Below are 25,004 nucleotides of genomic sequence, written 5' to 3' on the forward strand. Positions count from 1 at the left end.
GTTGATTCCTTCGGGAGACTGGGAGAATCTGTTCCAGGCCTGTTTCCAGCTTCTGGTGGTTGCCAGCAGTCCTTGGCCTTCCTCGGCTAGTAGACACACTGCAGTCCTGTGATGTGGCCTCTTTTACCACAAGACAGATGGGAAGGAGTCACAAGTGGCTTCTCATTAGTATCTTGACTGCCAGAGGGATTTAGTGCTGTGAATCTACCCCATAGATTTGTCTTTGTCTCCAAGTGGGCAGGGCCTGGAGGTCTGACTTCTAGCAGGACCCAGGGACGGATACTGCCAGGAACCAAAATCTGTCATTCAATTCTGTATTTACTTCTTTCATTTAAGGTACTCATAATAAATTCTTTAATTATGCAACACTTCATTCATGGTTATAAGTAACTTATTCAGTTTTACGTTTAGCTCTATCTTCCCATTGAAGGTACTTTTCTCCGCTTTTCATAGAGTTGCATAACATTAATTCAGTCTTTTGAGTATATTTTTCCTTTAAGTAGATTTTTTGCTTGTTCTCCTATTTATTCAGATTATATACCTATATATATTTACACATATGAATTGCATACACACGCACAGATCTTGTATATACCATTCTTACTTGAGCAAATACATTCATCTGGGCTCACCAACACTCCATTTACAGATACAAATCATCAGTGCTGCATATGGCAGTCTGTCTCAGCAGACACCCATGTGTTCTGCCAGCAATCCATTCACGGGGAAAACCTTTCAGGCTCATTTCTAAATCCTTCCTTTTAATAGGTACAATTGCTTATATTCTCCTACTCCAGATACATCATCTGTGTTCACCAACACTTCATTTATAGATAAAAACACATCACTCATTAGATACACTTGTTGTTGTTATACCAACATTGAATTCAGAGATAAGTAACCTATCATTCAGTGTTGTGTACACCACTTTTCTTTGAGTGGATATATTCCTTTCCATTCTAACCACATTTTATTCCAGGAACCTACAATACGCATTGTACATAGGCGTTTTCTCTCTGTAGACACCTCCTCTTGTTTCTGTTTTCTACCAACGTTCCATGTATAGATATATTTTGCATCATTCTCTTTTGCGTATAAATCCTTTCAGTAGTTACATTCATTTAGATTCATAAACTTCATTCAGGGAGATATAAAAGTATAATTCAATTATGTATATGGAAATATCTTACGTTAATATATTATTTTTCTGCCAACGTTCCATTCATAGAGATACACAGCATATAACTGTGTGTATAGTTTTTCCCATTCTACAATAGTTTATCCTAAAAAATATCATTCATTCTTATGTTCAGGTGTTTCCTTTGAGTAGATAATTTTGTTTTATACAAACTGTCCATTCATAGATATACTGCATATCACTCCGTGTTGAGTACAGCTCTTTTTAGATACATTTTTGTTCTAGTCACATATAGAATTCAGTCTTGAGTTGTATTTTTCTGTGCGTTTTAGCAGCCATTCACTCATAAACATGTTACACGCACCATTCAGTTTTATCGCTCTTTCCTTCAATAGATACATTATTTTTTGTTACACCAAGACCCAGTTTCTAGAGACACATATCGATCTTTTGAACAACTGTTTGTATGGGGTGATACATTCATCTGTGTTCTATCCATAGTCCATAGGGTAGATATCAAGTTCAGTGTTCTTACCGTAAAAACACCAAGAAACAAAACAAAAGCGACCACCCCCAGGAGCACAAGGAACCCTTTGGAGGTGACATTTATTACCATGACTGTGATCATTCACAAGTGTGTGCGTATGTTCAAACGCGCCAAATTATATACATTAAATATGTGCAGTTTTTGGTATAACCATTACACCTCAGAAACGCTGCTAAAGGGCTTCCCTGGTGGCGCGGTGGTTGGGAGTCCGCCTGCCGATGCGAGGGATACGGGTTCGTGCCCCGGTCCGGGAGGATCCCGCATGCCACGGGGCGGCTGGGCCCGTGAGCCGTGGCCGCTGAGCCTGCGCGTCCGGAGCCTGTGCTCCGCAACGGGAGAGGCCACAAGAGTGAGAGGCCCGCGTACCGCAAAAAAAAAAAACGCTGCTAAAAATTTTTCTTTGTTTTTACTTTAAGAAAATACAAAATTACATATATATGGCTTACACTGTTTATTTCTATTGGACTGCTCTGCTCTATATGGACAAATAAATGTTTGAGTGTCACTGCCTGCTGAAAGCAGGATATGAAGAACCTGGGGGTGGAAAGACTTTCCCCTGAATATCCTTCTATTTATCAGTGTATCACTTTTAAAGAGCAACAAATACACTGAAAGTCATCTTCAGCAGTTATTATACCAGAGCAACTCAGAAACTCTGCATTCTTAGTTGCCAGGTCTTGGTTGAGAACTCTTAACCTTGAAAAACTCGAGTAACTATTAACAGCTTCAATGAACTAAAGTTACATTTTGTTTTAATCTGATAGCAATCTTGACCCAAAAGGCCGGCGTCAAGTTAAACGATATCCAGTTTCACTTTGATGTTCATAGCTGCCAGTTCAGCTACAAAATACCGAAAGACGTAAGGCACGGAAACAGTGTCGATGGTGTCACTGCGGTTACACAGAGTACAGCTGTACTTCCTGTTGCGCATGGTGGACCACGATGGGGGTGGCTTCTCCAACAGCGGGGAGAGCAAACTACCACACTTCACACACACGTGGGCTACAGACCGATCCGAGCAGTTGAAGAGCCGGTCGTGAAGGAGAAAAGATGTACCATGAGCTAAAAGAGCATCCCGCTCCATCTCCCCAAAACGGATTCCACCCTGGACATTCCTTCCCCCGATAGGCTGGTTAGTGACTTTGTCTCTGGCTCCTGTTGTCCTCACTTGGAATTTGTCTGAGACCATGTGGCGTAAGCGTTGGTAATAAACCACACCTATGAAGATGTCTGCATCCAGCTCTAGCCCACTGATGCCACTATACAACCTCTCAGTGCCATAGTAGTTGTAGCCAGCAGCCTTCAACATCTCACCAAAGTATTCCAGGGCCGAGTTCTCCTCTGAGAAGGTGAAGGGCGTAGCATCATGGCAGAGACCATGTAAAGCTGCAGACTTCCCTGCCATACTCTCAATCAACATACCAATGGTCATGCGGGATGGAAAACCGTGAGGATTGAACAGAATGTCTGGAACCATCCCGCTCTCAGTGAATGGCATGTCCTCAACTGGCCACAGTCTGCTCAAGATGCCCTTCTGCCCATGACGACTGGCAAATTTATCCCCGATAGTTGGGTTCCGAGGGACTCTCATCGTGATGCAAACACACTTGAATTTGCCATTTCCAGTGTCATTACTGCACACTTTGATGTTATCCACAATACAATTTTCCTTACTCCTAGGAAAAAATAAACCAGACAAAATGTCAAAATGTATAGAGATACTAAGTTTTACTGATATATTTAGCGCTTCATAAAGGATATTTGCAAAACTTCTCACCTCTATTCTCCAATGCAGATAGAGCTGGTATCCCTAAAAGCATTTATGAATAGGGCTACTGATTACGTTCACTAGAGAACTGTTTTCATCTGAAAGAATACTAGCAAGAAAGGCAGCTGAAGGCCTACTGCTGAAACCAATTTTACAGCTGTAAAATGAGCTTAAAATTTTATTTTTATTAAGAGGTATAATGAACTCAACATTTTAGCTGGGAAACATTACTAACAACATGTCCAAGAGAGATGCTCAAGTTTGAATAATATAGTTTTAAAATAAATCACAGATAAGTGATCAATTGTAGTAGACTGACAAGAAAAGCAGAAAAACAAAGGCAGTACAACAGACCACAGAACTTTGTCTCATTTAAGAAATGTCCATTCAGTTAATAACTAAGCTACCGCTTATATTTTCTCCAAAAATTCTCCTGTTGAAAAATAACTTGCATTGACCTCCAGCAATTTCACTCAGAAACAGCCTTTAAAAAACAGCACTGGTGGGCTTCCCTGGTGGCGCAGTGGCTGGGAGTCCGCCTGCCGATGCAGGGGACACGGGTTCGTGCCCCGGTCCGGGAAGATCCCACATGCCGCGGAGCGGCTGGGCCTGTGAGCCATGGCCGCTAAGACTGCGTGTCTGGAGCCTGTGCTCCGCAATGGGAGAGGCCCCAACAGTGAGGGGCCCGTGTACCGGAAAAAAAAAAAAAAAAAAAACAGCACTGGTTATGCGAACTTACTTATAGTACATCACAAAGCTTTCCCCGGTGTTGAGGTTTAGGTAGCTGTAATATGGATCTCCATACTGCAGTTGTGCTCCAATAAATGGCAATCCGTCATCATCCAACTTCTGCAGAATCCGTGGGTCACCAGGTTTGACTCCAAACACCAGACTGTCATCTCCTTGTTTGATTTTTTCAGACAGATCTATACACTCGGACTTGTAGACACTTCCATGGGCAAAGCCTCGTTCCCAAGAGGCCTTATTCACAATCTGTGAAGTCAAAGAATCATTAAGAGACTGAGACCAAATGAGAGTTTTCAAAATAAACCCGGTTAGAATTACAACTGGTTTAGGCATTTGATTTTAAAACTATCCACATTTCCTAAATCACCTATGCTACTAAAATCCAGACATAAGAAAGGTAGATATCTCCAAGACTACATTCATTTGACATCTACTCATACTATGCACCCAGATAGGCAGGCTACGTGCACATGAATATTTAGTGACATCCCTCAAGGCTTGTCACTTTTAACTTAGACCAGGAATTAACTATTTAACAGAAGAGCCACGCACCACATACTAGGCACTTGGGCACACAAGAAATACTCCTTCAGTGATCTGATGGTAAACAAGAAAGTTAAAAACCAAAAAGGATGGAACTATATCTCCTGGTAAAACTTACCATGGCATCTTCCATATCATAGCCAGTGTAAGAAATAACAGCGACGATGGCATTTGTCCCAATTGGATAGTTATCCATGTCATAATAATCATACATGTATGGTCTCACTAAAGGGCTCTGTGGAGTCTGAAGACGATACAGTTTATTATCTGACCGGTCTTGAAAAGTGAGGAGTGGAAAGCCCATAGTCTGCTTACCTACAAAGGGAAAAAAATTAGCATTTTGTTTTTTCCTCCTTGATTATAAAGGTGACATATAAAATTGGAAACTAAATATTCATCATAGGGGAATGAATAAATAAATTAGTCACGCTGGTTATGTTTACTACAGACTAATACTTGGGGTGAAAATGAAGTAGACAAGTGTGTATCAACATGACCCATGAAAACAATGCTGAATGAGAAAAAGTACAGAATGACATTTAATATGATGCATTCATGTACATTTGCCACACATCCCAATTCTAGACCTAGTTTATGGACACACATGTAATAAAAGCATAAAAAGAGGATGTAAAGGATATATACAAACTACAGGATATTACTACTACTGGGGGGAGAGATGGAGTGACAGTGACTACTATCTAAGTAGATTACTTTCTTACAGACACACACACACACACACACACACACACAGTAAGATGTTGGTATTTGTAAACTGTGCATAGTGAGGTAGGTACAGGGGGCAGGTAAGACGCTTCTTTGTACTACTACCTTACAGTACAGAGAATCAATTCAAAACAAAATGATTTTAGGGCTTCCCTGGTGGCGCAGTGGTTGAGAGTCTGCCTGCCGATGCAGGGGACACGGGTTCGTGCCCCGGTCCAGGAAGATCCCACATGCCGCGGAGCGGCTGGGCCCGTGAGCCATGGCCGCTGAGCCTGCGCATCCGGAGCCTGTGCTCCGCAACGGGAGAGGCCACAACAGTGAGAGGCCCGCGTACCGCAAAAACCCCCCCAAAAAACCCCAAAATGATTTTAAAAACTAAAATAAATAAATATATACACGGGAATTTTTTTAAAAAGGGAGACTTCTAGTTTCCAGTATATAGAGATAGTCCTAGAATATCACCCCCAACATGTAAGTATAAAACCCAGAAAAGAAAATCAACTACATACATATACACACTACCTGAAAGCACTGAAATGTAATAAAAAATAGAAATTAGAGAGGGATTAACATTTGGACAAAAGCAACTTCAGAGTGAATTTCCAGTTTTTTCAGTTTTTAATGTCTTGTTTCTTGTTTAATTTTTTACCGGATGGCTCAGTCAGTGTAGTGGCTAAAGCTCAGAAACCCACAGTCTTATTGGCTTGAAGAATCAAGGAATAGAGTTCAGAGCATGACAGCAACTGGAAATGTAAGGGGGGAAATTTCAGAAAGGAGAACTACTACCTTACAGTACAGAGAATCAATTCAAAACAAAATGATTTTAGGGCTTCCCTGGTGGCGCAGTGGTTGAGAGTCTGCCTGCCGACGCAGGGGACACAGGTTCGAGCCCCGGTCCGGGAGGATCCCACATGCCGCGGAGCAACTAAGCCCGTGCGCCACAACTGAGCCTGCGCTCTAGAGCCCGCGAGCCACAACTACTGAAGCCCGCGAGCCTAGAGCCCATGCTCCGCAACAAGAGAAGCCACCACAATGAGAAGCACGTGCACTACAACGAAGAGTAGCCCCTGCTCGCCGCAACTAGAGAAAGCCAGCGTGCAGCAACGAAGACCCAACGCAGCCAAAAATAAATAAAATAAATAAATTAAAAAAAAACACTACAAGCCCTTTTCTTCTGTGACTACCACCACCTTCCCCTCCACCTTACCCATCTGGCACTGGTACATGTTTCTTGGACTTTGGTTGTGATCAGAGAAAGGGATGAAGTTGGCGATCACACTCAGCAGGCTGTGAGGGAAGAGCTCCTGGTGGGTGGTAACGCCAGCCAAAACCTCATCCTCAAAGACAGCAACGTTCATGAAGATCTTGAAAAGAGGAAGGACGAGGAAGTTCAACGTACAAAATAACTGTGACTGCTAACACGTATTAGCTCTATCTCTCAGAGTTTAGTTCTCACAGACTTGAAAGAAAAACTTCCCACCCAGTATCATGAACACTGAAGGGATCCACAGTTAGAAATACCACATGCCTTACACACTTCATCCTAAATCTACCCTGGTCCAATTGTGAAGGGAGATAGGAAGGAGGAACATTTTTTTAAAGTAGCACAAAGCCCAGAGTTTCGCAACTGCAGAAATGTAGGCAAAGACTGAGAGCGGTTCTAACGGAATGTTTCAGTCTCACCACCCGAGGCAGAGCTGGCTGCCAAGGAACGTGGGGAGTTGAGCGGGACGGGAAAGGCAAGTAATGTGACTGCCAACCCTCTCTCAAGTTTGATGAGCATGAAAACTGCTCCATGCTGGTCACAGAAGAGGCAGAAAATAAGCTTTGACTTTCTTTCAAATGCCCCAATTGTAATTATAACAGTAACACTTTTTTTTTTTTTTTTTTTTTTTTTTTGTGAAATACACCCGGACCGGGGCACGAACCCGTGTCCCCTGCATCGGCAGGCGGACTCTCAACCACTGCACCGCCAGGGAAGCCCCAGTAACACTTTTAAAAAAGAAATAGTTACTAAGTCTCTGAAAGTTGCATACTATACAATCACACATAGTCTATGTACCTGTTCCATAGTTCCAATAAGTTCTTCTTTGCCCAATTCCAAGTTCTGCACAGGCCGCACCAGTCTACAAGGAGTGGTAAAAAGGTACAATCCTGGGTACAGACTTGGTTTTCCTGTCATGGGGACCAGGACCACCTCCATCCAGGGAGGAATTCTTTTTTCTCTCAAAACCTGTTCTCAAAAAAAAAAAAGAGTTCAATTAAGAATAAATGAAGTATTTTACATCTATCTCCCCTGCCACCCAGGAGGTGGGTATAGTGGAGAAGCATATCAAATGTGAAAAGCAACATCTTTAGAATTAAATCAGTTTTGCAGGTAACAAACCTAGTGCTCTGCCAGTCTCAACCCCACACAGATGGCCGTTCGCCCCATAACCAGAGTTGGCAAAAGCCCTACTTTCTTGGGGGCTCAGTCCCAGTATCAGGCAAACTGCGTACAACTGAGACTGGGGAAAAGGTAAACCAAGAATGTGTGTGTAGACATTCTAAATGAAATTCTATCCTCTGATGTCTACAACATGGATTACTGGGGACTTTCCTGGCGGTCCAGTGGCTAAGACTCTGAGCTCCCACTGCAGAGGGCTCAGGTTCGATCCCTGGTCAGGGAACTAGATCCCACATGCCACAAGAGGTCACATGCCGCAACTAAAAGATCCTGTATGCCGCAACGAAGATCCCGTGTGCCTCGACTAAGAACTGGCACAGCCAAATAAATAAATACTAAAACAATAAATAAATAAATAATATACAGATGACTGGTGTTATTTTAAAATGTATTCAGTGAAAAGGCGGCACATGGGATCTTCCCAAACCGGGGCATGAACCTGTGTCCCCTGCATCGGCAGGCGGACTCTAAGCCACTGCACCACCAGGGAAGCCCTCTACTTAAAAAAAAATGTGTTTCAAGGGACTTCCCTGGTGGTCCAGTGGTTAAGACTCTGCGCTCCCAATGCAGGGAGCACGGATTCAATCCCTGGTTGGGGAACTAAGGTCCAACGTGATGTATGGAATGGCCTTTAAAAAAATAAAAGGTATCTCAAGACCCAGAAGGCAACAGGTTATGACTTATATCTTGTATAGTTCCAATATTACTTGAAATATTAAGTCCATATTTCAAGGTCCCCTATATGCCACTAGTACTTACCAAGAAAAAAAAAGTTAAAAGTGTGTTAGATTAGTAGACTAGGGCCTCAATGAAACCACCAAAAAAAAAAAAGTACAGGTCAAATACCTGTCACTGACCCTAACTGATGACGTCAGTACAAGGCAAGACGCTGCCACCAGAGGGAATGTATGGGCACTTTTGTAATTAGCTTCTGACCTCCAGACCCCTTGACACTCGAGAATGCCCTGGGGCTACCTCAACAACTAGAAAATGACTGAAAACCTAAGACGGAAGGGCAGAACAATTCACAGAGACTCAAGATCACCTTAAAATGTCGGAGAGAATCGGCAATGCCAGGAACAAGCTCCTTATCCGCCCAGCCAACCATGACACCGTCCAGCAGGACAGGGTAGCACTCGCTGTACGGCCGATGTGGAGCTCCATCAACTGGAGTGATGCCTGGTGAAGCGAGGAAACGGAATGATCACGTCAGGATGCTTTTCCCAACATTTAACTTTCCCTCCGCATTCAACAAGTGCTTCATCATTTTAGCTATCTAGTCATCCTGTCTCTAAACCGGAACGTTTTTGTATTGCCTGAGTAAATATCTAAATCATTTCGGCAAGGGCCCCCCAAATCTACTGTCTCTAATTGCCGGTGAGGAGAGGAGTAGGGGGACAGGGGTTTAAGGGAGGCTTTTCCCTGTGCACCTTTTGTATTTTGATTTCTGAGCCATGTAAACATATTAACTTTTTTCCAAAAATCTAATTACCTTTGATCCTCATTGTTCACATATCACAAATCTGCCTACTAGCTAAACTTTATTTGTAACCCCAATATCAATACTAGTGGCGCTTTTTTGATCATTTGAGGACATGCAGTGAAAATTTTGAATCGCCGGATACACGTGTTCCCAGCTGAGACCAAACCAGGTGACGCGCTGTTTCAGCTCATACTGTAAACAAGCGTCCTTTCCGCACTCTGTTCAGTGCCATATTTTTTGCATCTTTGTGCTTTTGCCGGTGATTCTGCTGTTTGTAATGGCCTTCAAGCACAGCGTGAAAGGCCGTGCTGAGCCTTATGGAAAAACGTGTTAGATAAGCTTATCGCTACAGTGCTGTTGGCTGAGAGCTCAATATTGATGAATCGACAATATACATTAAATAAGGCGTCTTTAAACAGAAACACACATAAAGCAAGACTATGTACCAGCTGATGAAAACGCTGTGACAAGAGGCTCACAGGAACCTAATCTTTTGTTTCCCCAGGAACAACGGCTCAGTATCTGCTAATTCAGTGCCAGCGGTGACTTAACAGAAGTACTGCAAATACCAAGAATCGACTCTAATTAAATAAAGAACGCTCTTCCATGAGCCATCAACACCTTCTGAAGATAACAAGTGCTTTACAAAATGTCACAGGTTATCCACAGTGTTTCACCCATCGCCCTTACAAGAATTCTCTGCTCAGCCCCCAAAGAAGCACAACTTAACAGCTTTGCACCTGTTAAAACCCACACAAGCAAACAAGACAAGACTGCTGTACACCACTTACCCAAGTTGCAGAGCAAAGCTGGAATAGATGCTGTATACACAAACTGTGTGACGACCTCACATATGGTGGTTAAGTGGTTCATCAGACCACAGGGCTCCCCGTCGGGGGTGTGCACGGGGCAGAGAAAAGAATTCTCTGCTCAGCCCCCAAAGAAGCACAACTTAATAGCTTTGCACCTGTTAAAACCCACACAAGCAAACAGACAAGACTGCTGTACACCACCTACCCAAGTTGCAGAGCAAAGCTGGAATAGATGCTGTATACACAAACTGTGTGACGACCTCACATATGGTGGTTAAGTGGTTCATCAGACCACAGGGCTCCCCGTCGGGGGTGTGCACGGGGCAGAGGAAACCCCAGGACTCCGGCAGCAGCCTGCGTACTGTGGTGGTCCGCATCTTGGCAAAATCTGCCCCTCTGTGCACACAGCGGAAATGGGAGAGATAGCGTATGAAGTTCAGCTTGTCAGCCACAACACAAAGTCCGGAATCTTGCAGGAAGCCAAGACCTTAATAAAACAAATGTCATTGAAAATGGGCTAAACTTAAGGGAAAAAAAAAAAGCCTATCTTTTACTGGAGGCTCTGATAAGATAAAACCTCAGAGTACGCTAGAGATCACAGAGTGGGTTATCACAAAGTTTACTCAGTCATCACGAAGTTTACTCAGCTCTGGTGAGGGGAAGAGCTTAAAAACATAGTAAAAATCCCCAGATTTCACAAACTGTATTAGCCTCGACTGTTTCTCCATCTCCTCTACACTATCTCCTTTGTGGGAAAACATTAAATGAGTAATAAAATAGCAAGTAATTGAATGGGATTCATCCAAGAGGGCTGGATAACACACAAGCATTTGTTAGCCCTTAAGGAATCGGCACCAGGATCATCTGTTTTAAAAAAAAAAAAGATTCTGGGCCCTCAATAACCACTTTTTAAAGTTTCCCAGTCATTCTAATACAACTGGTTTAGGGATGCACATGTCTAACAACCCTCCCAGACAACCCATCTAGTTAACCTTTCCTCAGAGATCTAAGCTTTCTTTGGTTTTCTAGAAAGAGGCACAGGAAATGCATTTGATCATTAAAATTAGGTTTCAACTATACAGACAGACTGTCAACAGCCCAATTATACACCTGTCAAAATTTACAACATGAAATCTGTCTTTAATGAGTAAGAAGTTCACTTTTGAAAAGAATCTCTCTCGGCAATATATAAATCTACATCAAGCAAATAATTTGAAAATCAAAAATATCTGAAGCCTCTCTATTTAATTTCACCTGTTTTAGAACGTAGATTCCCAGTAGCAAGAAGATATTCAAATGGTTTTGTAAGGTCTGTTCCCAGAGTAAAAATCTTCATCAAATTTTCAGTGTTTAAGGACACATTGGTCTTCTGGGCCTTCTTGTCTATAGCTATTTTAATAGATGCTAACCAAGCTTCCAATTTTTCCTGAAATAAGAAAGAATTTAAATTTTTAGGTATTTTAATTAGCACAAGTTGGATATTTACTCTTACATAACCTGCACATCCATAACAAAAGCCCACGAATTCATACGTTTGACACGGAAAACTTCTAAACTATAAACCTGAAAAAACAGCTTTTCAAAGTACTATTACAGCTCAGGCACTTCTTAAGACAGAAGATACAGACTTCTGCAGTGCTGAGTTTCGCCTTGGCACTGTGAACATCTGGCTGGATAGTTCTTTGTGACGAGGGGCTGTTCTGTGAGCTGTGGGATGTTACAGCAGCATCCCTGGCCCTTACCCACAAAAATGCCTCCAGACACTGTCAAAGGTCCCTTGGGGTGGAACAAAATCGCTCCCAGTCGAGATTATCCACACTAATGGAAAAGAACCAAAACTGGTTTGCTTGGGCCTTAGAAAAGTTTTTAATTCAAATGCTCTTATCAAACAATCGAAAGACCTTCAACCCCAGAAACAGGCAACAACAACAAAGCCCTGAGACAACGCAGCAGCCCGCTGTCCCAAGAACAAAACAACTAAGAAGAGCCCCAAGTCCCCAAATGACACCCAACACACAGGACCCCTTACTGACAAGCCAGTAGGAAAGACTGACACGTTCTTCTCATATAAAAGTTGAAACATGATGGAAAAGGAAGAGAAAACAAAAGAGAAAAGAGGAAAGAAGTCAGAGATGAGGAACAGAGATGTGGGTAAAATGCTCTGGAACTGGAGACGGGGAGGCGGAAAGAGTGAGCTAAACTTTCCTCCTGGGTCAGAGGCCTGCCCGTGGTCTCTTCGAGGTTAGCTAGCATTTACTGGGCACGTACAACAAGCTGGCGCTCTGCATGGTTACTTCAGCCTCACAACAAACTTTTCCTCAGGAAGCACAGCATTACAGGACCTCTGAAAACCCGTGGGCCAAATGCATTTCAGTATTAAGAAATTTTTAGGCTTCCGAAAGGTGACGGGCACACAGACCTTTTATTACCTAACACCCATGATGGAGACTGAGGCACGGGCTCATAACCAAACACATTTCTACCCTGAAACACAAACTGTCATACAAAGTATAGCAAATGAAAGTTACAAACAGCCTCCTGTTGGTTCGGATCAGGTTTTGTCACCAACTCTCATTGTTTTTTTTGGTTCTCATACTTTCTGGATCTGGAATTGCAGGCGAGCGATTGTGGACCTGTCTGTGCGGTCTACACACTCGGTACAAGCGGAAGCAGGCGAGAGCCCTCCAGGAAGCCTTCCCATGAGGCTCACCGGCCTCTCTGGTAAAAGGGCTAACGTGGAGATGGGCGGACAAGCCTATGAAGAGCGACGCAGCACTGAGAAGGAAGTACAGCATCTCCCCAGCTGCTCTCACACTTCAGAGTGGAGTCGCTTCAGCGTCCCTCACTCCCCAACCCTGTTAAGCAGCCTCGGACCCAATCACAGGGACCTCAGTCTCTGGCAACACTCACTGAGATGGTTGTACAAGCCTGTCATTCGTATCAGGTCACTGTCGTGAACCTTCTGAAGATTGCTTTCATGTCCCGAATTCAGAGGTTTAAAAGCTTGAGTATAACGGAGGGAAAGGTAAGGAAGTCAGACACCTTTAAGCAATGAATTCTCTGAAAAAGTCCCAAGTTTCCTTTCCTCTGTTGCTGAAACAGGTCACCTTGGTAATGTCGTGGAACTGAAGATACTTCTAACATGGCCGGCCCGCAACGAACCCACATGCTTCAGTTTAAGGAGGGGAATGTAAATTAGTCTTTAAAGGTGACTGAAACTTCTGTCTGATTTGAATTTTTATCAGGGACATTCTAGGCTACCAACATTTCTCAATCTAATTTTATAGACAGAGCACACAGAAACAAAAGTTGTTACCTTCAAGTAAGAATTTAATTATTGACCAGATTAGGAACTTGGAGATTTTTACTTCAGTCCTCTCCAGCTTCCCTGCCGTTGTTCTGTTATCTCTTAGATTAAATCTTCTTTAGGGATGATATTCAAAATATAAAATGCTACCAAGTCAACTTGCTTATAAAATTATCTTTGTGCCATGCCAACATTCTCTCCCAACACACACAGAGTTCTCATTATTTACAGTAATCACGTCCTATCCTGTCTCTGTGAACACTGCACTGGCGAGCCCAGAAGCACTGCTCCTAGGGGAAGTGCAGGGTTAGACTTCAGGGAGGCTCTGGTCACTGACAACGTTTTCGTCAACTGATCGATACGTGACCTCGTGTTTTGTGTTTGTTGAGAGACACCTCAGTTTATACTGTTGATTCGTTACCACTGAGCTCAGAGCAAACAGCGCCGTAACTCATGCCTGAACAAAGCCTGTCAAGTGTTTTCTCCATAAGGAACGGCGCAGCCTTCTTAAACTTGGGAACACTAGACGGTACTTCAGCACTGAGCCTGGGGGTCACTTTAAACAGCAAAATCACCAACAGAAAGCACAAAACTGTGACAAACATGGCAGTAGAGACCCTTGTTTACAGCTCATCAGACCTCAGCTGGGGCCATGAACATCAGGAAACTCCAGTTCTTTAGCACCTGTGCCTGTCTGCAAATGATCACGGGAGTGCTGACACTGCTGGCGTTCCAAATAAATTTTAGCGAGTAGGTGAATTCACAAGTACAGATTCTGTGAATAATGGGGACTGACTGGATGTATGTATATAGGCCATTTACACTTTATCATTAATGTTATGACCAAGATTTGATAGTCTTTATTTAGCTTCTATAAAAACATTAAAGAAATTTCTGAACCTGGCCAAGCTAAGATCTGTAAGTCCCTTACTGCTAAACAATCAAACAAAAAGTAGAAAAAAAAAAAAAAAGACTACATAAAATGCCCAAACTAGAAATTTTAAACATGCAGGAAACAATACTGCTGGAAATGGCCACGTCATCCCACAAGAGGTACGACTGCTCTGGGGTGAAGCAGCCTGCATTTACCTTCAGAAACATGAGGAAGAGCTGCCCGGGGGTCAGGACCTCTTGATTCACTAAACTGTCAGGATTCTCCTCCATGCACTCTCCTTTGGCTAAAGCAAAGAGCTTCCGGGTCATGAGACAAAGCACATAAAACTTTTCAGTGTTGGATTTCAAGTGGATACAGATGCACTGGCTGCCAAAAGAGAAAGAAAAAGCTTAAAACGATTCAGCCGCTGATACTACTCGATGTCCTACTGAATTCAGCTTCTCAGCTGCACTGGCCACTCCAATGCCCAGCGTGTGGCTCGTGGATACAGGTCGGACAGCGCTGGTCTAGAGCAGGGCTCCTTTAATAACTACACAGTGGTTACAGAAGACCAAGTCCTAGCCTTGGGGAAATAAAGGGATGTGATGCCTGCAAGTTTCAATGATGCAGGAAGAAAAACGCTGATGATATGCAGAGAATGCAACAAAGCAAAGTGGTAAAAATGTTAAGAACCAGTGAACGGGAGTGTCCAGTGTACAATTTTTGCAGCAATTCTGGAAGTCTGAAGTTATTTCACAAGTTTTAAAGTACAACAGAAGGTACGAAGCTACCAGAAGAAAAAAAAGGCGAGGATGACTGCAGAAACGAAGCTGGGCCCTACTTTGCTAAGCCAGAACCCTACCCCCAGGACCGTTCTGATTCCCAGATGACTCACCAGCCCCAGCGACATCAATACAAGGAAGCATGGACACCGTCCACCCCCAATAAACAAAAGCACACATACCTGAAGAGAAACTCTGCAGCGTGTTCATTTGGGTACCAGTCGGGAAGACTGAGTTTGACTCTGAAGCGTTCACCCAGATAGCTAAGGACCTGTTTTTGTGTGGAACATCCCTCTTCCATTACAATCCTTAACATCTGAGAAACAGAGTTCCTAAAGAAAGAGTCATCTTCCTTTCCTTTGATGAGTTCCTGAAAAATCTGATAATCGGAAAAGCTGACAAGTGCCTAGAAAAGAAAAAAAGGTTCCTTTTTAAAACTGCTAATAACTAAACCATCTTAATCATTTAGTAACCATTCTGTTTTTGTTTTTTTTTTAATACCCGAGAAAAATTAGCACTCCGCTATCACTGAATCTAAGTGAGCTCTTCAAAATCAGGGCGATGCTCGTATGAGACACCAAGATGGTCCCACGATCCTCACCTCCCGGTACCCACAACCGTGGTCTCCTCCACACTGAGCCAGGGCTGGCCAGCGTGACCGATGGAACATGGTGGAAAAGCTGAAGCATGACTCTCAAGGCAGGGTCGTAAAGGGCACTCCAGCTCCCGCCTTGTTCTCCTGGCTAACTCTCTGGGGAAGACAGCTGCCTCAAAGCAGCCTGTGGAAAGGCCCACGTGGAGAGGAACTGAGACCTCCTGCCAACAGTCCACAGTGACTTGCCAGCCATAAGGGAACCGCCTCGGAAGGGGATCCTCCAGCCCCAGGCAAGCCTTCTAAACAGCAGCAGCCCCCGCTGACATCTCACGGCAACCTCCGGAGACCCTGGCCAGAACTGCCCAAATCTGGAGCCACTTCCAAACCCCTGACCACAGAAACTGTGAGAGAAATGTTTAGCGATGTTTTAGCCACTGCCTTTAAAGTTAACTTTTTTGTGTTGTTGGCCGCGCCATGTGGCTTGCAGGATCTTAGTTCCCCAACCAATGATCGAACCCAGGCCCTCGGCAATGAAAGCGAGGAGTCCTAACCATTGGACCACCAGGAAATTCCCTGAGGTAACTTATTATGGAGCAGTAGTAGATGCCAGCACAGCATGAACTCTGATGAGGACAACCTATATCCATCCTGCACAGGATACCACTTCCAATGACTCACTCCCTAACGAGAGAAGTATATTCAGTAAGTCACACCTTAAGTGCAAATCCCAAAGGAAAAAAAAACAGTTCTTTCCGGTAAATAAAGTTCAACATAACCGTGCCATTTTCCAAGTAGTGAAGGTTCATATTGACGGCGGAATGTTCTTCCCTCACACAGTGCATTGAAACTCCTATTTAAACAAACAGAGCAAACGGTCAGAAACTCAGCAACACTACCATTTAGCATGCATGGCTACAATTACAGACTGATTTTTAGCTCAATTGTAAGAATAAACTGTTTAACTATACGGGGCTCGTGAATGCAAAATGCTATCTTGTGAAGCCAGCCACTGTCACAGAGAGTGATCAAACAGAGGCCAGGTCGCCGTAAGCCAGAGACCGAGGGGAGTGCCACATACCCTGAACCAGAAGAGTTCCGAGGCCTGTACCTACACCTGGCCAAGTCAGCATCCTTCAGCACGGTAAGCAGTAACATAAATACATGTGTTCATTCAGTTTGAAAAAAAACTGAACACAGTAGAAAGGTTTCCCACTATGAAATTATAACACAGAAATGCTTAACAGAAAAACAAAACGTTATACATATATGGGAGAAAAATATCAAAGACTGTTTGGATGCGTCTACTTTTTAATATCGGGTGGACCAACACGTGCCTTCGGTTTTTAAGTAAAAATAAAAGACGTATTTTTCATTTTCACCAAGAAATTTATTGAACAGTGTATTCACCCTTTTGCTCCACTACCTTCTGCCATTTTTCAGGCGACTTCATAATTCCATCTTCCCAAAACTTTTTATCTTTTTGAGCAAAGAACTGCTCCAGGTGCCTTTTGCAGTCTTCCAGGGAATTGAAATTTTTTCCATTAAGAGAATTTGGGGGCTTCCCTGGTGGCGCAGTGGTTAAGAATCCACCTGCCAATGCAGGGAACATGGGTTTGAGCCCTGGTCCAGGAAGATCCCACATGCCACGGAGCAACTAAGCCCCTGCGCCACAACTACTGAGCCTACGCTCTAGAGCCCGCGAGCCACAGCTACCGAGCCCACGTGCTACAACTACTGAAGGCTGCGTGCCTAGAGCCCATGCTCCGCAACAAGAGAAGCCACTGCAATGAGAATCCCGTGCACTGCAATGAAGAGTAGCCCCCGCTCGCCGCAGCTAGAGAAAGCCCGCGCACCGCAACAAAGACCCAACGCAGCCAAAAATAAATAAATAAAATAAATTTATTTTAAAAAAAAAGAGAGAATTTTGTAAAGACCAAAGTAAATGGCAATCTGAAGGAGCAATGTGTCGTGAATACGGAGGGTGAATCAGAACTTCCCAGCCAAGCTATAACGGTTTTGCATGGTCATCAAAGAAACATGCGGTCTTACATTATCCTGATGGAAGACTATGTGTTTTCTGTTGACTAATTCCAGACGCTTTTTGTCCAGTGCCGCTTTCAGTTGGTCTAACTGGGAGCAGTACTTGTTGGAAACAATCGTTTGGTTTTCCGGAAGGAGATCATAATAGAGGACTCCTTTCCAATCCCACCATATACACAACATCACCTGTTTTGGATGAAGACTGGACTTTGGTGTGGTTGGTGGTGGTTGATTTCACTTGCCCCATGATCTCTTCTGTTCCACATTACTGTACAGTATCCACTTTTCATCGCCCATCACAATTTGTTTTACAAACGGAATGTTTTCATTACATTTCAGTAGAGAATCGCATGCAGAAATAAGGTCAAGAAAGTTTTTTTCGCTTAACTTACGTGGAACCCAAACATCAAACCGATTCACATAACCAAGCTGGTGCAAATGATTTTCAACACTTGATTTGGATATTTTGAGTATGTCAGCTACCTCCCGCGTGGCATAATGCTGATTTTTAAAGATTTATTTATTTTATTTATTAATTTTTGGCTGCCTTGGGTCTTCGTTGCTGTGCGCAGGCTTTCTCTAGTTGCGGCAAGTGGGGGCTACTCTTCGTTGTGGTGTGCAGGCTTCTTATTATGGTGGCTTCTCTTGTTGCAGAGCATGGACTCTAGGCTTCAGTAGTTGTGGGACGTGGGCTCGGTAGCTGTGGCTCGCGGGGTCCAGAGCACAGGCTCAGTAGTTGTGGCGCACGGGCTTAGTTGCTCCGTGGCATGTGGGATCTTCCCGGACCAGGGCTCAAACCCGTGTCCCCTGCATTGGCAGGTGGATTCTTAATCACTGCGCCACCAGGGAAGTCCTATAACGTTAATTTTTCTCAATTAATGTCTCGATTTGATCGCTATCAACTTCAACTGGTCTACCCGACTGTGGAGCATCGTCCAGAGAAATCTCCAGCACGAAACTTTGCAAACCACTTTTGACACGTTCAATCAGTCATGGCACCTTCTCCACACACTGCACAAATTTTTTTTTGCGTTTCAGTTGCGTTTTTACCTTTCTTGAAATAATAAAACATAATATGCTGAAAAATGTTGATTTTTTTCTTTCATCTTGAATATTAAAATGGCTACACAAAAATTCACTAATTCTGATGTTCTTTTTTTAAATGCACGCTGATATGACAGCTGTCAAATACAATCTAACAAAATTGTTTCGAATGAAGTTAAAGACAACTAACTGCTATTAGAGCCATCTTACGGAAAAAAATGAACGCACCTTTTGGCCAACCCAATAAAATAGCTTAAGTTTTTCTAAAAGAACATTCCAAAATATCACTACAACTTACCATACTGAGTATAGCCAGGCCCTCTGCTTTTCCATTTTGGTCTTACCATTGCGATGGGGAAATTTCTGCGAGGCATAATCAACATTCGGATGACTTTTTCGATGCCATTGATTATAAAATAGCCTCCCATTTCCTGCCAAAGAGACGAATTAAAATTTGTTAAACAAAGATATATAACCACCCGTAAACATGAAACTGACCAACCGCAATCAGCACCCTCATTTGTAGACAGATGTGCAGAAGAGGTGCACTCGGGCCAGAGGAACTGTGGATCCCTTGGAAACTGCAGACTTTATTAAGTCTTCTTAAGCACATTAAAAAGGCTGTAGAGACTTGGGAGAAAACTATGGAAGAAAATCATAGCACTTTCTTCTATCAGACCTGGACCTAACCAGCCTTTGTGTCCCTAAAATGACTGCAGTCTTCAAATGATGTTAAAAAACAAAAACAGGGCTTCCCTGTGGCGCAGTGGTTGAGAGTCCGCCTGCCGATGCAGGGGACACGGGTTCGTGCCCCGGTCCGGGAAGATCCCACGTGCCGCGGAGCGGCTGGGCCCGTGAGCCATGGCCGCTGAGCCTGCGCGTCCGGAGCCTGTGCTCCGCAACGGGAGAGGCCACAACAGTGAGAGGCTCGCGTACCGCAAAAAAAAACAATCAAAAACAAGCTACTCCAAAGAGAAGTCTAAAGATGAAAACAGTAATCGTTTAGCTTCCAGACAAATATGGTTTCTTGAATAAGTTTAAAAACTTTTGACTGTATGAAAGCTCTGGAAACCAGAAATTTGGATTAGCTAAATAGGAAAATATTTTTAATATTTAATTTTTAATAAGTTAATAGAACGTTTCTGTAATAAATAAGGAGCTACTATGAAGCAGGCATATCACGCTGAGTGTTCTATGTCAGCATAACATTCAATCCCATAATAATGAGAGAGAGCTATATGCCCATTTTCAGAAGAGAAAACTGAGGCTCAGGGAGATTAAATTTCCCAAAGGTGCAGGACTGGTAAACGGAACAGCTGGGTGTCAAACCCAGATCTGCCACCAAAACCCTCTTCCCACCACACAACACAGCCCCCCTGTTGTAAGCAGAGTCTGCATGTCTTGATTACTTCAACTTAATACTGCAAAGCCACCTAACAGGGCTTGAATGGAAGGTATATGAAGCATTTAATACGTCCACAGAATCTGACTGTGGGTAAAGCAGACATGTGAGACAGATATGTGGGTTAAGACAGCTTTAAAAAAAAACAAATATGTATCTAAATATGTATCAGTTGGTAGGAAAAACCTACCTATTCTTTCCCCATAATAATCATATTCTCTAACTGGAGTGGTTTTTTTCATACATTGTCTCATCTGAGACTCATTATGAGGCCTATGCAGTGTGCAGACAAAACATCAATGCCCCACGTTACCTATCCAGAGACTGAAGCAGAGAAAGAAATCCGGACACCCCTCCCCGACTCCCGACAAGCTTCCCGTCCTCTCTCTCCCAGCTCAGGCGTTTTCTACTGTCACTTGGCCTTTGACTGCATGGGACCCCTGTAGGTACCTCTGCTTCCTCGTGGTGCTGGATGAGGGCTTTTGGAGGAAGGTTGTATAAGTTGCAAAGCTTGGATTTCACCATGATGGGAACATAGCCAAGAAACTGTTTAATGATTCCTTTTGAGATTCCATTCACTGCCCAGCTGATATCGGCCTAAATGAAAATAAGAGAGAGAAAAAAATTATTTCGTGAAAAAGGAAATATCCAGATCTACAAGAATGAGTATTTGAAAAGATTAAGGCAGAAGACCATACACTAAATGATTTTATGCTTTAGATTGAAAAGATGGGATCTCTTGGATGACAGCACTAAGAAAGTAGAATTCTGGTATAAACTGTGTTAGGCACCAGGCTTATTCTCAAAAATGTACAGTGTGCAAGTCACACACTGTCTCTTGTACCCACCGTCAGCTTTCCCCGGTAGGTGCTCCTTCGGCCCCGGCATTCTGCTGGATAGACATTGAGCTCTTTACAGATGCTCCCTTTTGGAACTGTGGGTGGACTGATGACAGCATCCACAATAGTAAGAGAGATCCGCTCATCTTTGAAAGCAAATTCAAAGGGAGGGATGGCCTGAAACACAATTCACACTGTTAGCTGCTTGCATTTCCAAGGTATTTTTTCTCTAAGACTCTTTCAAATCCCACGTGTTCTATAAGCATTGATGGCTATAATGCTGATGTGACACATATGAAAAACAGCTAACGCTACATCCAGTCTACTCAGATCCTAAGTACCTAAAACTGTAATGCATTAACAAGATTTTTTTTTGACTGTCTACTACATGTCCGATTCTGTAGTAGGTTCTAGGGATACAGCTGTGTACAGAACAAAGCTGTTCTCTGAACCAAGTGCTTGACTTCTCTATTTTTTTTTTTTTTAATTTATTTATTTTATTTATATTTGGCTGTGTTGGGTCTTTGTTGCTGTGTGCAGGCTTTCTCTACTTGTGGCTCGCGGGCTCTAGAGTGCAGGCTCAGCAGTTGTGGCGCACGGGCTCAGCTGCTCCGCGGCATGTGGGATCCTCCCGGACCAGGGCTCGAACCCGTGCCCCCTGCACTGGCAGGCGGATTCTTAACCACTGCGCCACCAGGGAAGTCCTTCTCTATTCTTATATATAATACACACACATCTATTCTTTTTCAGATTCTTTTCCATTATAGTTTATTATAAGATATAGAGTATAGTTAGTTCCCTGTGCTATACAGTAAGTCCTTGATATTTACCTATCTTATATATAGTAGTGTGTACATGTTAATCTCAAACTCCTAATTTCTCCCCCAACCCTCCCATTTGTACCTTGTACCCGCTGCATGCAAGACAAATGGGACTCCTGCCAACAGAGCAAGGATACAGACACACCCTACTGATTTAGCAACAGACACTCTAATAATGCCATTCTTTAGGCTGATCTTTGTACATTTCATTCCACGGTGGCCTCACACTGAAGCCAGAGCCATGCAAGGGGTTGGTGGTGGTCATGGTGGTTCTTCCCCTTCCACAGCAGTTGCTTCTTTGTACCACTCCCCGGGGGGAGCGCTGCTGAACTGAGGAAGGGGCATCACTGAGTTCTCCTACGTATTAACTCTAAACAACCTCCTGGCCTTAGTGCTGAAATAGCAAGAATGCCAAAAATGGAGCTAAGAAGCAATTATACTCCAATAAAGATGTTTAAAAAAAAAATGGAGCTAAGAATACGAGGGAGGTTCTTCTACCTCACGTGAGTTCAACTGACCTTTTCTAAACTTTAAAATTTTATCTAAAGCTGGTATTTTAGAATTCAGTATTTTATTCTAAAATAAAAATTTAACATATTTCCTATTTCAGGATAGACCATTAGTTTACAAAAGGAGATTAGAAGATTCACTTTCTCCAGCCATTTGCTACACTATCTATATCTCAACGCAGCCAATTCTCATTATTCAAAATAGTTACGGCCCATAAAGTCACCACCAGCGCTGAATCAGTGAATTCTGAACCTCTGTTCTCAGGGGAAATACAAAGTTAGGTTCCTGCCAGTCTCTGATCACAGCATTTCATTAACTGATCAATACATAATCTTGCTTTATGTGGGTTTCTTTCTTTCTTTCTTTTTTTTTTTTTTTAAACATTTATTTATTTTGGCTGCATCGGCTCTTAGCTGCGACACCTGGGATCTTTGTTGCAGCGTGGCAGCATGTTTAGTTGCAGCATGCGGGATCTTTAGTTGCAGCATGCATGTGGGATCTAGTTCCCTGACCAGGGATTGAACCTGGGCCCCCTGCATTGGGAGCGCAGAGTCTTACCCACTGGACCACCAGGGAATTCCCTTTATGTGTGTTTCTACTTAAGAACATCTTATTTAATACATACCGTGGTTTATTAACACTGAACTCACAGCCATCAGCACTAACTCATGACTAAACAAAGGTTATCTAATATACATTTTCTCTGAAGGCACATCACAGCCTTCTCACACTTAGCAACATTACACAGCACTTCAGCACTACGCATGATGTCTGTTTTAAACAGCAAAATCACCAACAAAAAGAACATAATAAGAACGTGAAAAACGGAAGAAACTTTGAAAAGAACACTTTGAACCTGCTGGAAAAAAATGAGCATATCTCTCTTACTATCTCATTATTTTTAGTATAAGAACTTGAAACAAGAAAGCAAGAGTGTCGCCTTATTGTACCTGAGTTGGGATGGCTGTACAATGGGCAACTCAAATTTTTTGTCCCTGCAGATGTTGGTGAGTACTGGTTTGGGGGTTACAGATAAACTTTAGCAAGTAGGCAATTCACAAATGTGACAGACATATCAACTTGCACTCACAGATGGAGGAATCTACTCCAAAGAAACTGGGCAAAACAAGATCTGATGAAGGCTATTTTCCCCTTGGTTTTGTAAACATTAGTCATTTACCTTACTGTGCTTTATGGAACAACATTTTCAAAAACTGAACTGCAGCGTCGTTATCTGGGTCAGATTTTCTTCGTGTATTTCAACCAAAACAACATATCAAAAGAGACTGACTATACAAGCAGAGTTGAGAATCCAGCTGTCTTCTAATAAGCTAAACATTAAAAAGATACACAAAAGTATCATTCATCTACTAATTTCATTTCTGCTTTAGAAAATATTTTTGATAAAAAGAGTTAATATAAAATTGGTCTATTTTTCAATGAATTAGTATTTTTAAGATTTCTCAATTTCAGTTTCCAATAGAGTAAACAAAAGCTCTTTGGGGATCACTCAAGAATTTTAAGAGTGGAAAGGGGTCCTGGGACCAAAAAGTTTGAGAACTGCTGGTCCACATATTGCCCATAAAAATCTCTTACGTACATGTGCTCCATCATTTTAGGTCAAACCTTCCTTGATCATCTCAACACCGTGCTCTTTTTCATTGTTTTCATAAACCCCAGGGCCAATTAACTTTTAAGTAGATGTATAATTTTTCTCATAGACGTGATACAATGAGTCCAGGCATGATAGAAATTATTATTTCCCATCAGACAAAAATAAAAACACCTTGTCTTCTGCAAACAGGTCAAGGAATAATTAAACTTCAGAGAAGCCTCAATGGCTCCGAATTGTTTGCGGAATAGAGTTCAAGCATCAGAGACTGGCACAGCTCTCCACATTCTCTCCACCCCTCCCACCATGCAAGCCCTACCCAGCAAAAGCACAGGGTCGAGTCCCCTTGAGCTCTGCTCCTTCACTTCCCCTGGAGGGAACGCACTTTCCTCTTCAATTCGTGTACACCTGGACTAGCTGGACCTCCTCTGTGCTCCCGGAGTACCATACGGCCGCCCCTTTGTCAGAGCAGTGCTCAAGTGTACCGGCACCGACTGCCTTCACAGTTCCACCTCCTCACCCAAAACATGACGCCAAGCAAGAACTGTCTCTTACAGGCCTGCCTCTCCCTCACCCTTAGAGCCCAGCGCCTGGAGACAAGGGGATGCTTACTAATGAGACCCTCTCCCCACCATCTTCACCTGAACTCTGGCACCATGACCCTCTAGACCAATCACTTTAATGTGGAACAAATGCTGTGTAATGATGGTACCAATCACTTCCTGTGGACCAAATGGTTCCTACGGAACCTCTCTTTTATGCCTCACTGATACTTTCCTTAACACAGACCCGCGCTGAGCCTAGCACGGTCAAGGAGTTACAACTATTTGAAATTACACTGCGACCTCCCAGCCCTCTCTCTGGGACCCCTGCCCCGCGGCATGTGCCCCATTCCCCCCGCCTCCTGGATCTCCCCGTCCCAGGCCCCGAGCCTCAATCACCTCTCCCCCGGCCCTCCTCCAACGCCT

The 25,004-nt window shown here is 43.2% G+C and overlaps 1 protein-coding gene across 3 annotated transcripts in view; it reads right to left on the minus strand.

The window, feature by feature from the left end:
* Positions 1–2,121: 2,121 nt before the first annotated feature.
* POLR1B (RNA polymerase I subunit B) overlaps positions 2,122–25,004 on the minus strand; it is a 23,847-nt gene continuing 964 nt past the window's right edge. The window contains exons 2-17 of one of the 3 annotated variants that reach the window (XM_024743757.1): positions 23,605–23,755; positions 21,103–21,270; positions 20,705–20,851; positions 19,151–19,283; positions 16,482–16,618; positions 15,356–15,579; positions 14,607–14,778; positions 11,465–11,636; positions 10,503–10,697; positions 10,190–10,276; positions 8,961–9,094; positions 7,532–7,702; positions 6,677–6,833; positions 4,862–5,058; positions 4,193–4,446; positions 2,122–3,361 (exon numbers count right to left, since the gene is read on the minus strand). In XM_024743757.1, coding sequence (XP_024599525.1) covers positions 2,479–3,361; positions 4,193–4,446; positions 4,862–5,058; positions 6,677–6,833; positions 7,532–7,702; positions 8,961–9,094; positions 10,190–10,276; positions 10,503–10,697; positions 11,465–11,636; positions 14,607–14,778; positions 15,356–15,579; positions 16,482–16,618; positions 19,151–19,283; positions 20,705–20,779 — 2,991 coding nt within the window. In that variant the 5' untranslated portion in view covers positions 20,780–20,851; positions 21,103–21,270; positions 23,605–23,755 and the 3' untranslated portion in view covers positions 2,122–2,478. Of the gene's footprint in view, positions 3,362–4,192; positions 4,447–4,861; positions 5,059–6,676; positions 6,834–7,531; positions 7,703–8,960; positions 9,095–10,189; positions 10,277–10,415; positions 10,698–11,464; positions 11,637–14,606; positions 14,779–15,355; positions 15,580–16,481; positions 16,619–19,150; positions 19,284–20,704; positions 20,852–21,102; positions 21,271–23,604; positions 23,756–25,004 lie in introns of all 3 variants that reach the window. The other 2 variants (XM_024743756.1, XM_024743758.1) reach the window with 2 other exon arrangements.

This window comes from Neophocaena asiaeorientalis, unplaced genomic scaffold, assembly GCF_003031525.2.
Source record: "Neophocaena asiaeorientalis asiaeorientalis breed wild unplaced genomic scaffold, Neophocaena_asiaeorientalis_V1.1 scaffold114, whole genome shotgun sequence".
Taxonomy (NCBI): Eukaryota; Metazoa; Chordata; class Mammalia; order Artiodactyla; family Phocoenidae; genus Neophocaena; species Neophocaena asiaeorientalis.